At 39.5% G+C, this 15,064-nt stretch overlaps 1 protein-coding gene across 1 annotated transcript; it reads left to right on the top strand.

The window, feature by feature from the left end:
- The first annotated feature begins 266 nt into the window (after nucleotides 1-266).
- Nucleotides 267-5,120, top strand: LOC145002988 (uncharacterized). Its single transcript, XM_078962156.1, has 3 exons — nucleotides 267-531; nucleotides 668-987; nucleotides 5,040-5,120. Exons 1-3 carry the CDS (start codon nucleotides 267-269, stop codon nucleotides 5,118-5,120), a joined length of 666 nt encoding a protein of 221 aa, XP_078818282.1.
- Nucleotides 5,121-15,064: the final 9,944 nt, after the last annotated feature.

The following is a 15,064-nucleotide window of genomic DNA, read 5'->3' as shown; positions in this document are numbered from 1 at the left end:
GAGCCCAGAAAGATAAAATAAAGAAGGAGGCAAAAAGATATGTCTGGGATGAGCTGTATTTATGCAAACACTGTGCTGATCAGGTGATTAGAAGATGTGTGCCCCAAGATGAAGTTAAGTCAATTTTGAATTTCTGCCATTCAGAAGCTTGTGGAGGGCATTATGGTCCACAAAGAAACTTACGCAAGGTCATGGACAACGGTCTTTATTGGACTCATATTTTTCGTGAATCTTTTCTATTTTGCAAAACTCATGAATGGTGCCAAATGACTGGGTCTTTGACATCTCGTAATCATATGCCACTTACTCCAATCTTAGTATGTGAAATCTTTGACGTTTGGGGTATAGATTTCATGGGTCCGTTTCTGCCATCTTTCGGGTTTGTGTACATATTACTTGCTGTGGATTACGGGTCCAAATGGGTGGAGGCAAAAGCTACACGAACAGACGATGCCAACGTTGTGGTTGATTTTTTCAACACAAATATATTTGCTAGGTTTGGGACACCAAAAACCATTATTAGTGATCAGGGTACGTATTTCTATAACCGCACCCTCGAAGCAGTCCTCAAAAAATATGGTGTCACACATCGGGTATCCACATCATATCACCCGCAAAACAAATAGACATGGTGAAGTTTCAAACAGACATATCAAGGGCATTATAGAGAAAACCATCAATCCAGTCAAGAAAGATTGGAGTATTCGATTGGATGATGCGTTATGGGCCCACCAGACAGCATACAAGACTTCTATCAGTATGTCACCATATAGAATTGTTTTTGGCAAACCTTGTCGATTACCGGTTGAATTAGAGCATCGACCATATTGGGCTACCAAAAAGTTAAACATCAGTATGGATGAAGCTGGTAAGAAAAGAAGATTGGATATCCAAGAGTTAGAAGAAATCAGGAATGATGCTTACGAGAACGAAACAATCTATAAGGAGAAGACGAAAGCGTTTCACGACAAGATGATCTCGCGAAAGGTATTCACTACCGGTCAAAAGGTACTCTTATATCACTCTCATTTCAAACTTATTTCTGGTAAATTGAGGTCTCGTTAGGTGGGACCTTTTGTTGTTACTAACGTGTTTGATCATGGTGTTATACAAATTAAGAGTGAACAAACAAGAAAGATTTTAAGGTAAATGGTCATCGTCTCAAACCATTTTACGAAGGGTTTCAAGTTACAAATGAAGAAGTGGAGGTAGTTGAGGTCCCGACTTACCGCAATTGAGAAAACAAAGTAACAATGTTGAGCCAACGATAGTAAAAACGGGCAGCTTACCGGGAGGCAACTCAGGTGTTTGTTTGGTTTCATTTTATTTTGCAACTTCTTTTTAATTTTTGTGTGTTTTTAGCTGCTTAGGTCGTCCCTTTTTAACTAAATCGTGTTTTTAAAATAAAAAAGGAACAAAGAGAATTTGAAAAAGTTGAAAAAACGCAGTTTTGGTGGAACCTACGATCGTAAGTGTAACATCCCAAAAATACAGGCCAAAAATATCATTTTTATTACGTTATTATAAACCAAAAATATAATAAATCATCCATAATATTATGTCATGTCAAAACCAAAATAGAAGTAATCAAAATATGTTATCATAAAACAATATCAGAGTGTAATCACAAAGATCTCATGTGCGGAAAACCATAGTGTGATGCGTTGCGATCACGCCGACTCCTTTCCTTTAAAAACAAGTACCTGAAACCAAAATTGAAAACCATAAGCACAAAGCTTAGTGAGTTCCCCCATCATACCACATACCATACAATCACATAGCATACATACTGTCGGGCAATTCTGGGGTGCCCGACCTACCCGGTTCGACTATTCTGGGGTGTTGACCTACCCATGTCAAGCCATTTTGGGGTGCTGACATACCCGTGTCAAGCCATTATGGGGTGCTGACCTAGCCATCGGTCCTAACAACCGAACTCTGGGGACTATTTCACCCCTATTACTACCACATAATATCATATCACATACCATAATTTGTCTAGCATAGCTGGGGTACTAAACTACCCCTTCGGCCCTATCGACCGGTAACTGGGGACTATTCCCCCTACTACTACTATCACATAACATCATTACACATAAAACATATCATGTAGTAGCAAACCTAGATGACTATCACAAATACAATCATCTATCATACAACTACTACTAGTGGGTAGACATTGTGGCCTTAGACCCACTTCTACTGGAAGGTAACTCACCTCACACTGTTGAAGTCCCGCAGACTCAATCCCACACTGCTGAAGTCCTGCAGATTCAACCCCAACTGCTGGATGAGAAATTCCCGAACTGTGAACACCAAAATAACACCAATTAATAATTGGGTCCCAATACATAACCATAAGTTCTTGGAGTAACATCCTACATTACACCCCCCCTGGACTTGATTCAAGTACAGGGCCCAATCTAAAGGCCTAAAAGTCAAACTAAGGGTCAAAGCCCAATACATGGCCCAATTTTCCAAATTGACCCCAAACCTTTACAAGGTCTTACCTTAAGGCCCAACCTTTTATTCTAGTCCAACCTTTGACAATATAAGGGTCCAATATCATATAGTCATTAAGGCCCAACGATGGCCCATCTATGGCCCAATTTTCCAAATTAGGCCCAACTCCTTATATGGGCCTTACCTCAAAGCCCATTAATTATTCTAATCCATTTGCTTGATCTTGGATGGACCATTAATAATCCAATCATCAAGGCCCAATAAAAGGGCCAACAATAAACCCAAGTGAAACTAGGATTTTCACATAAAATGATGATTAGGGTTAGGTGTTTTCCACTTAACCCATTAAGGACTTAATCCACTAAGGACTTAATCCATTAAGTCCAATATTGCTTAGATTAATTTTTTCCAATTATTATTATTTAATATTTCAAGTTATTAAATAATTCCCGCGTGTCCAGATTAATTCCCCAAATTAGGGTTTTATTGGCATTAGGGTTTCCAACCCAAATGCTAGCCCATTTATCAATTTGTTGTGCTTTTAGGTCAATTAGGGCTTTATTGGGCCTATTAGGCCCACTAGAATATCATTAAGCCCATTAGGGTTTTATTGGGTCAATTAGAGTCCATTAGGGCTTACAAGGCCCATTAGGGTTTCAAGCATCCCAAATGAGTCAACACAATGAGGCAAAGCACACCGCCGCCCGACACGGCGGCCGGTGGCGGCAGGAGGTAGCGACCACCACCCTAAGGTGGTGGTTTTCAGTTTCTTTGCATTATTCCATTTTTGTGTTACAATTTACAATGAAAATACCAAAGCAACACACACGCTAACTAAGCTAAACATACACACACATAACGACCTTGTGGTGGCCGGCGGTGGCGTATGGCGGCAGCCACCACCTCAAGGTGGTGGCAATGGCGGTTCTCTTGATATCTCTGGCCAAAGGACTCTCCTGCAGTCCTAACCATTAGAACACACACCTACAACACCCTAACACGAACCCAGCTTCACGAGGCCACAAACCCAGCCACTATTTCATGGTGGCAGGTGGTTAATGGAGGGTGTCGACGGGATGTAGCGATTTTCTGAACGACAACAACAAAGCAACAAGATCCGAAAACGGCGGTGATGCGAGATGGAGGAAACAACGGACATGAGCGGTTGGAGTTGATGTTGGAACCGCAGTAGCAGCAGCGCTCATCACGACGATGGTCAAACAACGATGTAACAGTGGCAGTATACTCCCTCGCCGCCAAATGAGATGGTCGCTGGTGGTTTCGTTCTTCATAATGATGTCCAGTGGTTGGAAGAAGAAGATAGGGAGGTGAAGGGACGTGGACAGTGATCGATCACAGTCGCTCCGAGCCTCGGAGGCATCCTTATAGTGTTGATCATTGCCAGAAGTAAAATGGTTGCGGTGGTTTGAGGGAACAGACGACCGGATGATGGGAGGTATAAGGTGGCGGCTGGGACTTGCTTTAGGATTAGGGTTTGAAGCTGGAAGGGGTGACGAATTATATACCTCGAACCCCCAAAGTTACATCCATAATGACAAGTCTAGCCCCTCCCTTTCGTTTTTCTTTCAAAATGAACCCATAAATTACCATTTGGACCCTACCTCTTAAAACCTTTACAAATTAAGTCCAATTTTTACCAAGTAGGCCCTCACTCAACATTTATTTTCAAATGAACTCCAAAATTTATTATTTAGCCCATTCTTCCATAATTCCTTTTCATAATAAACCCATAATTTACTAAACAACCCTCAACCTCCAAAACTCTTTACAGACTAATCCGTAAATTATATTTTAACCCCTTAACTTCCAATTATAACATTTTTAACTGCTCGAGGCCAATGCCTTGCTCAATTATTATGGATTTTAGGCTAATATTCCTTTAGTAACTTATTTATTTATTAAATAAATAAACGGGGTATTACAGCAAGTCGATCGCAGGGTATGAGTTTTTTTAGTCGCAGGAAGTCATCGAGGTTTTTTTGGAACATTTTTCATGAAAAAAGCAAACATGCGATCACAGGTCTAGTACATGTGATCACATGTATCAGCTTTTAGTACCTGGAACACTTTTGAACAATTAAACGATCGATTGAAGCATATTTAATAAAAGTTGCGATCGCAGGTTCTATACCTGCGATCGCATGTATCGAGTTTTTTTCATTTTACCGTTACGTGCCTCGAGAAAAACGCCAACGGTCAAATTTTTTAAAGCCTACAATCGTAGGTTCTCCCTTTGCGGTCGCAGGTTACGTTTTTACTATAAATATCGTTCGTAGGCCTCATTTGTAACCACCACACTTCAAAAATTCTCTCTGGATTTCACTACATTTCGAGTTCTCTCACCAAAAATCACTCAAATCGCTCATTTTTCCTCCAAATCAAGCAAATAAGGTATCAATCTCTTCTGTTTTGCTCCTACAACATATTTACGATAACGAAATCATGTTTTCACGGTTGAAATTCTCCAAAAACCAAATTTTGTTCATTTGAAATTTGAAATTTTGTGAGTTTTTTTTTTTTTTTTTTTTTTTTTTTTTTTTTTTTTTTTTTTTCAGATCTACGCTCCGTTAGCAATCCGCAGGCCACAAAAAGTTGAAACGTTTGCTCGAGACGCAATTCAGAAGAAAGTCATCTGAACAAATTTTCAAACATCAAAAAATTTTCCGGCATGGAAAATATACTGCTGCTCAGCGCACAGTCAGATATATTCGTTCTGAAAATGAACTCTTTTGTTTTTGCCATATATTTGTGCAGACTTGCGTGTCTGCTTTAGGAGTAGTTAGAAATAATTATTTTTGCGTGATTATTTTTCTTCTTTTTACCTGGAAATTGTTCCTACCTTGTTCCACTTTTGACTTGAAAAATACCCCCTAGACCCTCCCATTCACGCAGACAGGGTGACGCTGCAGACCCGTCGTACACTGTCCAAGTGGACAATGTTACCTTAGATTTAGGCTCCCAAGCTGCTTTAGATTGTTTTCAACGGCTTCAGGAACGAGAAATTCTACCGTAGGTCTGGTCCCCCAGCCGCACATTAATGCGGGAACTCCATATTTATGATGGTGTTCATGCTCTATTCGCCAACATTGACTGGGAGCGTCTTTTATGTGCAAAGTTTGGTACTTGTCCTTTATTGACCCGAGAGTTCCTAGCTACCCTGAGTGTGGTCAACCAAGAGGGAAACTTTGCTTTTCGCATTTTTAGCACCCCTCACTCTATTCACGTGGACCAGTTATGTACTTTCTTTCATACCCCCGCCACCAACTTAGCTCAACCTGCCCCTGCTTTCGACGTGCGCGATTTTTGGCAATCCATTATCAGTTTGTACTTTTATGATCCATCCCAATCTGTTCAGACTAGCATTCTCCATCCAATCCTAAAAATCGCTTTGAAAATTATTTGCATTATTATTTACGCTCAGGTTGAGACTATGAAATCCGGTAAAGCCGATCTTTTTATCTTATGGTGCATGGTCGCCAGATGGTACCGCCCTTATTTTGGTGACTTAATCATCAAAAGATTCCATAGAGTTTTAAACCTTCGCACCGGCGGTGCCATTCTTTGTGGTGGTCTGATCACCATCATTGCTCGCACCCTCGTAGAGCAGTCTCCCCCGGAGTACACCTTCTTTACGGGTGAAACCTTCCGTTTAACTCTGTAGAACTTTCAGGCCATGCACATGTTACGTTCTGCCCCGGGTGGTTATGTTTGGATGCAGGGCTGATCCACTTACTTCAAGGTCACTGGTCCTAATGACATCGCTGTGACATTCCCATTTTCACGGCCAGAAAAGACCGATTTGTTTATGCTTTGTTTTATAAAATCAGAGTAATCTTTTAAAGAAAACGGTTGCGGAATTTGTTCCCAAAACAAAATATGATAAAATTATCAAATCATTTCTTTAAAGAAATGTATTTTCCTTATATAACAAAATCTCGGGATGTCATGTTCCGATAAAGACATATAAGCATAAAAAGAACTTACATTCAATTACACTAATGATTTATATCTCCTTTAAATTTCTCTGTGAAATATGTCTTCATATCGATACCTGTGATACAAAGAAAACTGAGTGGGTGAGGCTTGGGAGCCTGGTGAGCATATAGGGTTTTCATCCCACAATGTTATATCATATATTTATAAATATAGAACATTCAAACTTGTACAATTTCACCATATAAAGGCAACTCTTATCCCACCCCATCGATCCTCACAACGACACGATCTAAACTCCCGTATCTAAAATTTTCCTCTTTACCTGATCCCTACTCACGGATCTAAAATTATTATCTTCACCCGATCCATACTCACAGATCTAAAACTAACCTTTTCACCTGATCTATACTTACGGATCTAAAACTAACCTTTTCCCCTGATCCATACTCACGGATCTAAAACTAACATCCTGATCTGATCCATACTCGCAGATCAATAATTGTACCCAATCCATACTCCAGGAATAAGGACAATTAACTATACCCTAATCCTGATCTGATCCATACTCCCGGATCAATAACTGTGCCCAATCCATACTCCTGGACTAGGGACAATTAACTTAGTCTTAATCCATACTCTCGGACTAGTAACAAGTTTTATCTCTTTACCTGATCCATACTCCCGGATCTAAAACTAACCTCTTGGTCTAATCCATACTCGCTGAATAACTAGATCAACAACAACAACATCGGGACCTCTCCTCTGTTTATCACACATCAACTATCTACCCATGTTCTACCCAACATATTAGTAGATAAAAATATATATTTTTATACATAATTTAAAACCTATATAATATTCTCATTCAATACCTATTCCACATAACAGATGAGTCACACCCACATAACACGTATTTCATAGAGAATAAATCAGATCTATGAGATAGAAGAAATTGAATATACATTCACGCATATAACAACAAAATATACACATAACACGTATTTTATATTAAATACTTAATAATTATGCGTTAGAAGAAAGTAACCACACACTCTCTTGATTAGAAGATGATTGGACAGCACTACGACTTGTAGAAGTAGTATTCTTCGGTAGATCTGGAAGATCTTCACAAAAATCGGGCTCCTCGCGGGCAGAGCTTTGGCTCGGGAATCGCACTTCTCGAGATCTTCGGGGACTCGGGACTTGCTTCGGGGCTCGGGAATGATACCGGGGCTTCAGGATATTTCTTGCACGAAAAACGATACAAAAACGCGAGAAAACGGGAAGAAATGAGCAAAGAAGTCGGTTACCCTCGACACCCTTTTATAGGGGGCTGGAAGCCCATTTACGCTGGGCGTAAATTCACATTACGTTGGGCGTAACGTGGATTAGATCGCTGACTCCCCCCATGGATAATATCGGTTAATTTATAATTAAATTAAATATCGAAAATATTTAATAAACTTCAAAAATTCATATCTTCCTCATACAAACTCCGTTTTTGACATTCTTTATATCCCTGCGTAGGTGAGACTACGCTCTACAACTTTCGTTTAGACTCCGTCGGCTAATTTTGACTTTATTTTTATTATTTATTTTTAGTAGGCCGGGACAGGAAAACTCCGTTATAAAATCATAACTTCTTTATCCGACGTCCGTTTTGGCCTATCTTTTTATCGTTTTACTCCTATTAACGAGACCTTCAATTCTCATTTAGATTGTTTCGGATAAAAACCGCTCGGTCTCAAATCGAGTATTCGGGCTGCATACCGCTAAGTCGAAACTTAGAAAAATCATAACTTCCTCATACGAAGTCAGATTTGGACGTTCTTTTTATGCACGCTAATGGTTTAACGAAATCTACGACTTTCGTTTAGATTGCTAAGGCTAAATATCGCTGTAACGTAAATTCACTATTTACGTCGCGTTGTGTCGTGCCGATTTTGTCGCGAAACTTCCACAGGTCATAACTTCTTCGTTATAACTCGGATTTCGGCGTAAACTTCCACAGAAACCTTGTAACATATCCTATAATTTAGTTAAGATTATTCCTTCAAAATAATCTTCCATAAAAAAGTCATTTTTGACGCTTAACGTCTCTAATTGACTAACCTGGATCTACGGGCGTTACAATCGCCCTCGCTGATCCCATGAGCGAGACTGTGTTGTTTCTTCCGTCAAATCTTCCACCACATCTTCGCTTACGTAGGTCACAGTAGGCCCCGCATCTCCCTTCTAATCAACCATCTTCGTCCACTATGCACCCAAATTACACAGACGCCACACCGATCTCCTATAGCCATTCTGATCCCATGCAGACTGACTTTCAGGATCCGCCCCCACCCACCCAGTCATCTCATCCTCACCCCAACTCCTCCTTCACTTACCAGCATTATCTTGACCTTCGCCAGAATATTCCTTCTCTTCAGCAGACCATGACTGGTCTTCGCCTAGATTATCAACTTTATAGCTCTCAGGTTACTGACTATCTTGACGAGATCTTAGGTTTACATGACGATTTCACCTATTTCCGCGACGATTTCTTCCGTCACTATGCAACCCCGTCAGAGTAGTCGTCTTCCATTCCTCCCTAAGCATTGGGACAATGCTTAATTTTAAGCTTGGGGAGGGGTTTTCCTATCTTTTTGTAAAAAAGTTTTTATTTTAAAAATCCAAAAGAATTAAAATGTTAAAAAAAATCCAAAAAGAATTTTCATTTATGTTTTTATTTTTCATTTCATTTCTTCCTAGTTTTTTTTTTCTAAAATATTTTAATATTTTTGCATTTTGCATTCGCATAAAAAATAAAAAAATAAAATATACGAGATGATGACACTTTTTACATACGATAGCTCCATGAAGTGGGATATTGAGAATCAAAAATGAAAAAATCAGAATCGACATGATTGTTATTGGAAGTGTAGAATCAACTGTCATAACTAGGGCACCCAAGACACCGTAATTCGAGACCCCGGCCTTGGATAATAAAAAATGGTGTACCGAAACGTTTTTTGGGCGGTAATAACAATTTTTAGGATGATTTGCTTCTGAATGTTTAAAAAGAATCTTTATCGGCAACTCTGAACCCACAAAACATGACCCTATTTGTTGACACGTGTTACCCCTCGCGGTAACAGAGAACTTAAGTATCAGATCCACACAGTCAAGAATGAAGAAAGGGTACAACGTTATATTTAGTACCCAAATCAAGAACTTCTCAATTGAAGAAATTTTAAGAAATTCCAAATATATATATATATATATATATATATATATATATATATATATATATATATATATATATATATATATATATATATATATATATATATATATATAACAATTGAAGAATTCAAGCTCCAAACGAAGTACAAATCAAAGTTCAATCAATTTAGAAGCCGTTCTAAAGTTACATCTGGTGAATAAAGAATTGTGTGATATGATATTTGTGGCTCTCGAAAAAGTGAAAGCATAGAGCTCGGGCTCCTACAGGGGTTGGCCCTTGCTGCTTCGGCAAAAGCTGATTTGGTCATGCGGGTTCTTAAGGATGCATCAATTTTGATTCTTGACCATCTAGTCTTAAGGACATGAGATCCAGACTGTGTTATTTTTGCTCATAAAGCTAATTAAGGTATAAAGTTTAAATAAAAGTAGAGTTGGATTATTGGGTTACACCGTTTGTGGTCTTCCTCACTTTGAGAGTATGTGATACATGAAAGATAGCAGGATGGTTGCTTTTGTGTTAGTGATTGGAGCCCATTATTGATGTAAAGTCTGATCGCAATATATATATATATATATATATATATATATATATATATATATATATATATATATAAAACATAATATAATATAATATAATATAAAAAGTTAAAAAAAGCAAGCATGTTTCATTTTAGTTGTTCGTTTCTCATTTGCATATTATTTTATTTCATTGTTCATTTTCTTTATCTTTGCATGCATATTTTATGTTTAGCTTTGGCAGTTCTCATTATTTAGGTTTTCGTTCTCAAGTTGATGTGTGTCTAGGTTATTCCTTTATTGCCCTTAGCCTCAATTACTTTTCTAAAGTTATCGTTTCCTTACTCGAGGGCAAGTAAGGTCTAAGCTTGGGGAGGTTTGTTAGATGCATTTTATATGCATCTTTTAGCACAATTTCCTTCGTATTTCATTATAAAAAGTTAAGTAACTCCTGATTATTCTTATGTATTTCGTGTTTCATGATTATTTTATAGAATGCCCTTACTCATCATGTTTGATATGACTTTTCAGGGCTATTTGGAGCACATGGATGATTACGCGAATTCGGGATGCCTTTGAGGATGCTTTGGAGCTTAACTAGAGTCTAGACCAAGGAAGGATGCCGGGAAATGATCAAGAACTGCTTGGAAGGAGGGACGACGAACAAAAGAGTTGTGAAGCAGTACATGTGATCTCACCTTTTCTCCCTATGATCGCAGGTATGCCTTTGCGATCGCAGGTTTGGTCAGAGCTTCACTTCGTGGTTTTTTCGTGCCAAAAAATTGATCAAACTAGAAAAAGACGTACATGCGATCGCAGGTTGTGCCTTTGTGATTGTAGGTTGTTCCTTTGCGATCGTAGGTTGGTCAAATTGCATCAAAATGGCAACGTACTTCATTAAAAAGGCATGTGATACATTTTGGGTGATAGATGCGATCACAGTTATGGCGATTTGACAGCTAGACGTATAAATACAACTCTATACTCATCCAGTAACCCCAATTGGCGATTCCTGGCTATTCTAAGGCATTTTTAGAAGGTTTCAAGTGAAGAGCGCAGATCTAAAAGAGACAATTCAATTTCTTTTTGTAGTTTAGTAAGATTTATCGTTTAGATTCGATTTCTACTGTTTTTAATCCGTTTTTAGCCATGTCAGGCTAAAATTTCATATTTCAGTTTCGCAAGACGTAACTTTTTCGTATGATTAATCATTAGGCACTATGTTTGACTATGATTACTGTTTAGTTTGATCAATGTTGTGTTAAATTGAGTGTTTGATTTTGATTTTGATTTCAATTTCTGTTGGCCACTTAAATTGTTTGTGAATCATCTAATCACCTAATTGTTTAGATCCGTAATTGTATAGATTAGTTGGTAAAAAAGTGACAAGAATTAGATTAATTCCGAGTTTAGGGTTAACTCTAATATGAATGATCAAACAAGTCTTAACGCCTCCGAGCTTATGAGAGGTATTGAACTTTACTGGGAATTACACTGTGTCTAATGCAAGTTTTCTTTGTTAATCAACAACTTGTTTGATTAATTTAGTAAAAAGTTAGGTTTAATTGAAAGAACTTATTTTGATTAAATGATTTTTGAAATAGAGGTCATCAGAGCTTTTTAATGAACTTTGGTACCAGTTTAAACAAGTGCATAGTCAAATATTGTGTTGAAGGTTAAATATATGATTAGGGGAGTCACCGCGAAACTAGAATTGCTTTCTCTTATTTGAATTTTCACCCCTTTAAATGTAGTTATTCTTTTGTCATTTTCGATTTCTATTAGTTCAATTTTCAGAAATAACACCCCCCCCCATTTTTATGTTTATTGCATTCGTTAAGAATTAGTTCACGCCTTACGCAAAGAGGTGTAAACATTAGGACGTGTCCCTGAGGATCCGACCCTGCTTACCTGTACTACCTGTTAGTGCAATAACCTAGTTTATTTATTATTTTTATTTGTTTAAATCTTGTACGACAACGGTCTTAACACATGCAATTACTGAAGATCCCTAGCCTACAAGTAGTATGAAATTCTATCATAATCATCATAAGCAAATAATAATATGGGTATCTTGGAGAATACTTTCTTGCACCGACTGGTCGTACACATCTCATCCCTCCTTGGTTATTTTTTGAAAACAATTTGGAAAATTTTGCACATCCTTAGTTTAAGTCTAGATTTACATAAATGCTCATCCAATTATCTCAAACTAGGGCTCTAATACCAATTTGTAACATCCTAAAAATGAAGGCAACATTTTCATTTTTAAAAACCATACCATAATCCATAAATTTACAAAACAAGTTCCCAAAGATCATTATCATGAATCTGAGTATCCCAAAATCATCAAAACACATAAAATCCTCGATGATGTACACGGTCAATCCTTCGCCTTTCCATTGTCCTCTAAAATACCTGAAACCATAAAAGTCAAACTGTAAGCCAAAGATTAGTGAGTTCTCCTAAATACCACCACACAACATATAACAACATGTATACTGGGTCCAATGTCATCAGATTAGATTACCCCTGTGCCCACAACATGAGTTTGGTTTGCCTACGTGGCCTATAACTTATGTCTGGATTGCTCCCGAGCCTACATCATAAGTTTGACTTGCCTTTCCAGCCCACAACTTATTTCTGGCTTGCTCGTAGGTTTGTTGGCTACCGTACATAGCAATATTGCCTCAACACAACCATACTATATCAACATATGTAACATATAAAACACATACCAACAAACATATAATGATGCATATCTAATAGATCACTATAACATAGAAACATCCTATACTAGGATACATAGCCTAATGGGTCGGCATTAGTGTCTTCAAACTACAAGTACAGTGAGGAAAACTCACCTTATTGACTAGAAAATAGTTAAATAGATCACTACTCCAAATGTTGCCTCTACAGATCACCTATTCAACTAACAGGGACCCAAACTCATATTACTATACAAATTACCCAAAATTCCCTTAACTCTAAATTGGTCAAAGTCAATGGTCAAAAGTCAACCTTCAGCTGGTCGCCACTTCGTGGCCGCTAATCGACAAAACATAAGAGCCTTAGCCAAGTCGCCATGCTGTGGCACTGGGCTCTTAACAACATAATGAGTTGAGCAATTTTCTTCGATTGTAAGGTTTCCACAGCTTAGATGTAGTCTATTCTATGTGTAACATCCGAAAAATACAACCAATTTAAATTTTTCAAAAACCACCCGATTTTCATTAAGTTATTTACAAAAAGGTTTTCAATACAAATCATTTAGAGTATCCCCAGAATCACATTGCTACAAAATCATGAGGAGCGGTACGATCGCGCCTTCGCCTTGCCACGGTCTCCTGAAGAACCTGAAAAACATTAAACCACAACTGTAAGCCCGAAAGCTTAGTGAGAAACCCCCAAAATACCAACCACGTATACGCCCTTCTAGGCTGCGACCTTCCGGTCCAAAACATATTGCCTTCCGGCCCATAACATATAAAACATACATATCGTAACATAACATAGAACAGCCATGCATATCGGGTCTACTGTGTGACTGGTCCGCCGTATCGGGCCTTCAGTCCACCGGATCCATCCTCCAGGTCTAGTCATGTCCTTCGAGTCTACAGTGGGGTTGGTCCGCCCGCATCGGGCCTTTAACCCACCTGGTCCACTCTCTGAGTCTACAGTGTGATTGGTCTGCCCGCATCGGGCCTTTAGTTGGCCTGGTCCACTCTCCGAGCCTCGGCATGTCTGGTCCGCCCTCGTGGGGCCTACAGCCTATCCGGACCGCTCGCTGGGCCTTCGGAATAACCGGTCCGCCCTGGGTATCTTGGCCTACAGCACAAAGCAGGACCCGCCTCAACCCATCTCCAGTCCAAACAACCATGTGCACAAAACATACAATCATATAACAGTCATGGTCAACAAACCGAACAAACAGATCACATAGCATATCATTACCCTACCCAGGTTACCGACCCAACCGGTCACTAGCATAGCATCACTTTATATATATCGGGAAACTGACCTTAACAAGATCTCCTAGCATGTACCATCCTAGCTACCAGGATGCTGGCACATCAAACAATAACATAATAACCATATCCGAATCTCAATCCAATAAAGGGTCGGCCTTGGTGCCTTAGACCCTGTTGATATAGTGAGGATAACTCACCTCGAAACTGCCGGCTAAAAGGATAAGATCCCGCTGCTCCGAACTCAGGGGAAAACATCGCCCTCTCAGTAAACATCGTTGTGATTTCCGTCACCGACTCTGAATCCTGTTTCAGCTCCAAGAACTCCTGAGCCAACCTCTCCCTCTCGACCTGCGGAACATAACGAGTGCTGAACATCTCCCCGAACCGATCCCATGAAATCGCAGCCCTCTGCGCATCCGAGTACGACCCCGTGGTCAATCTCCACCAATCCTTTGCCCCGAGCCTTAACAGGTTCAGAGCACACTCACCCTATGATCAGCAGCACATGAACACGTGAAGAAACATCCCTCCACATCTGATAACCATATCATAGCAACGATCAGATCCTGAACTCCATCAAAAGTGGGAGGCTTCGTATTATCGAAGTCCCGATACTGAAAACCTCTACTAGCTCCTCCCGCTGCCGCTGCTACAGCTGCTGTAGCCGCTGCGGCAGCCGTCTCCGTGAGAGCCGCATAGCGCTCATCAAAATACTCCACCATGGCGGTCTTGATCGACCCAAACAACTCCGACAGCTCAGCCCGAAACAATGCAGCAACTTCATCATGCAGGATCTCACGAATCCTCGCATCTAACTCATGCGAACTCATCTGACTGACAACCTCGGGTTGTACAGACCCACCCGGAACTCCCTCTCCTGCTCCTGATCCTGACTCGGATCCACTCCCAGCGTGCCCTGAAATCTCCATACT

This window comes from Lactuca saligna, chromosome 6 (assembly GCF_052625555.1).
Source record: "Lactuca saligna cultivar CGN05327 chromosome 6, ASM5262555v1, whole genome shotgun sequence".
Lineage (NCBI taxonomy): Eukaryota > Viridiplantae > Streptophyta > Magnoliopsida > Asterales > Asteraceae > Lactuca > Lactuca saligna.
This window is presented reverse-complemented; position numbering and strand designations above follow the sequence as displayed.

Coding starts and splice junctions, on each gene's coding strand:
- LOC145002988 (XM_078962156.1), top strand. CDS start 267: ATGACTGGGTCTTTGACATCTCGTAATCATATGCCACTTACTCCAATC. Junction 532..667: donor AACCATTATTAGTGATCAGG/GTACGTATTTCT, acceptor AGGGCATTATAG/AGAAAACCATCAATCCAGTC. Junction 988..5,039: donor ACAAGATGATCTCGCGAAAG/GTATTCACTACC, acceptor TTTTTTTTTCAG/ATCTACGCTCCGTTAGCAAT.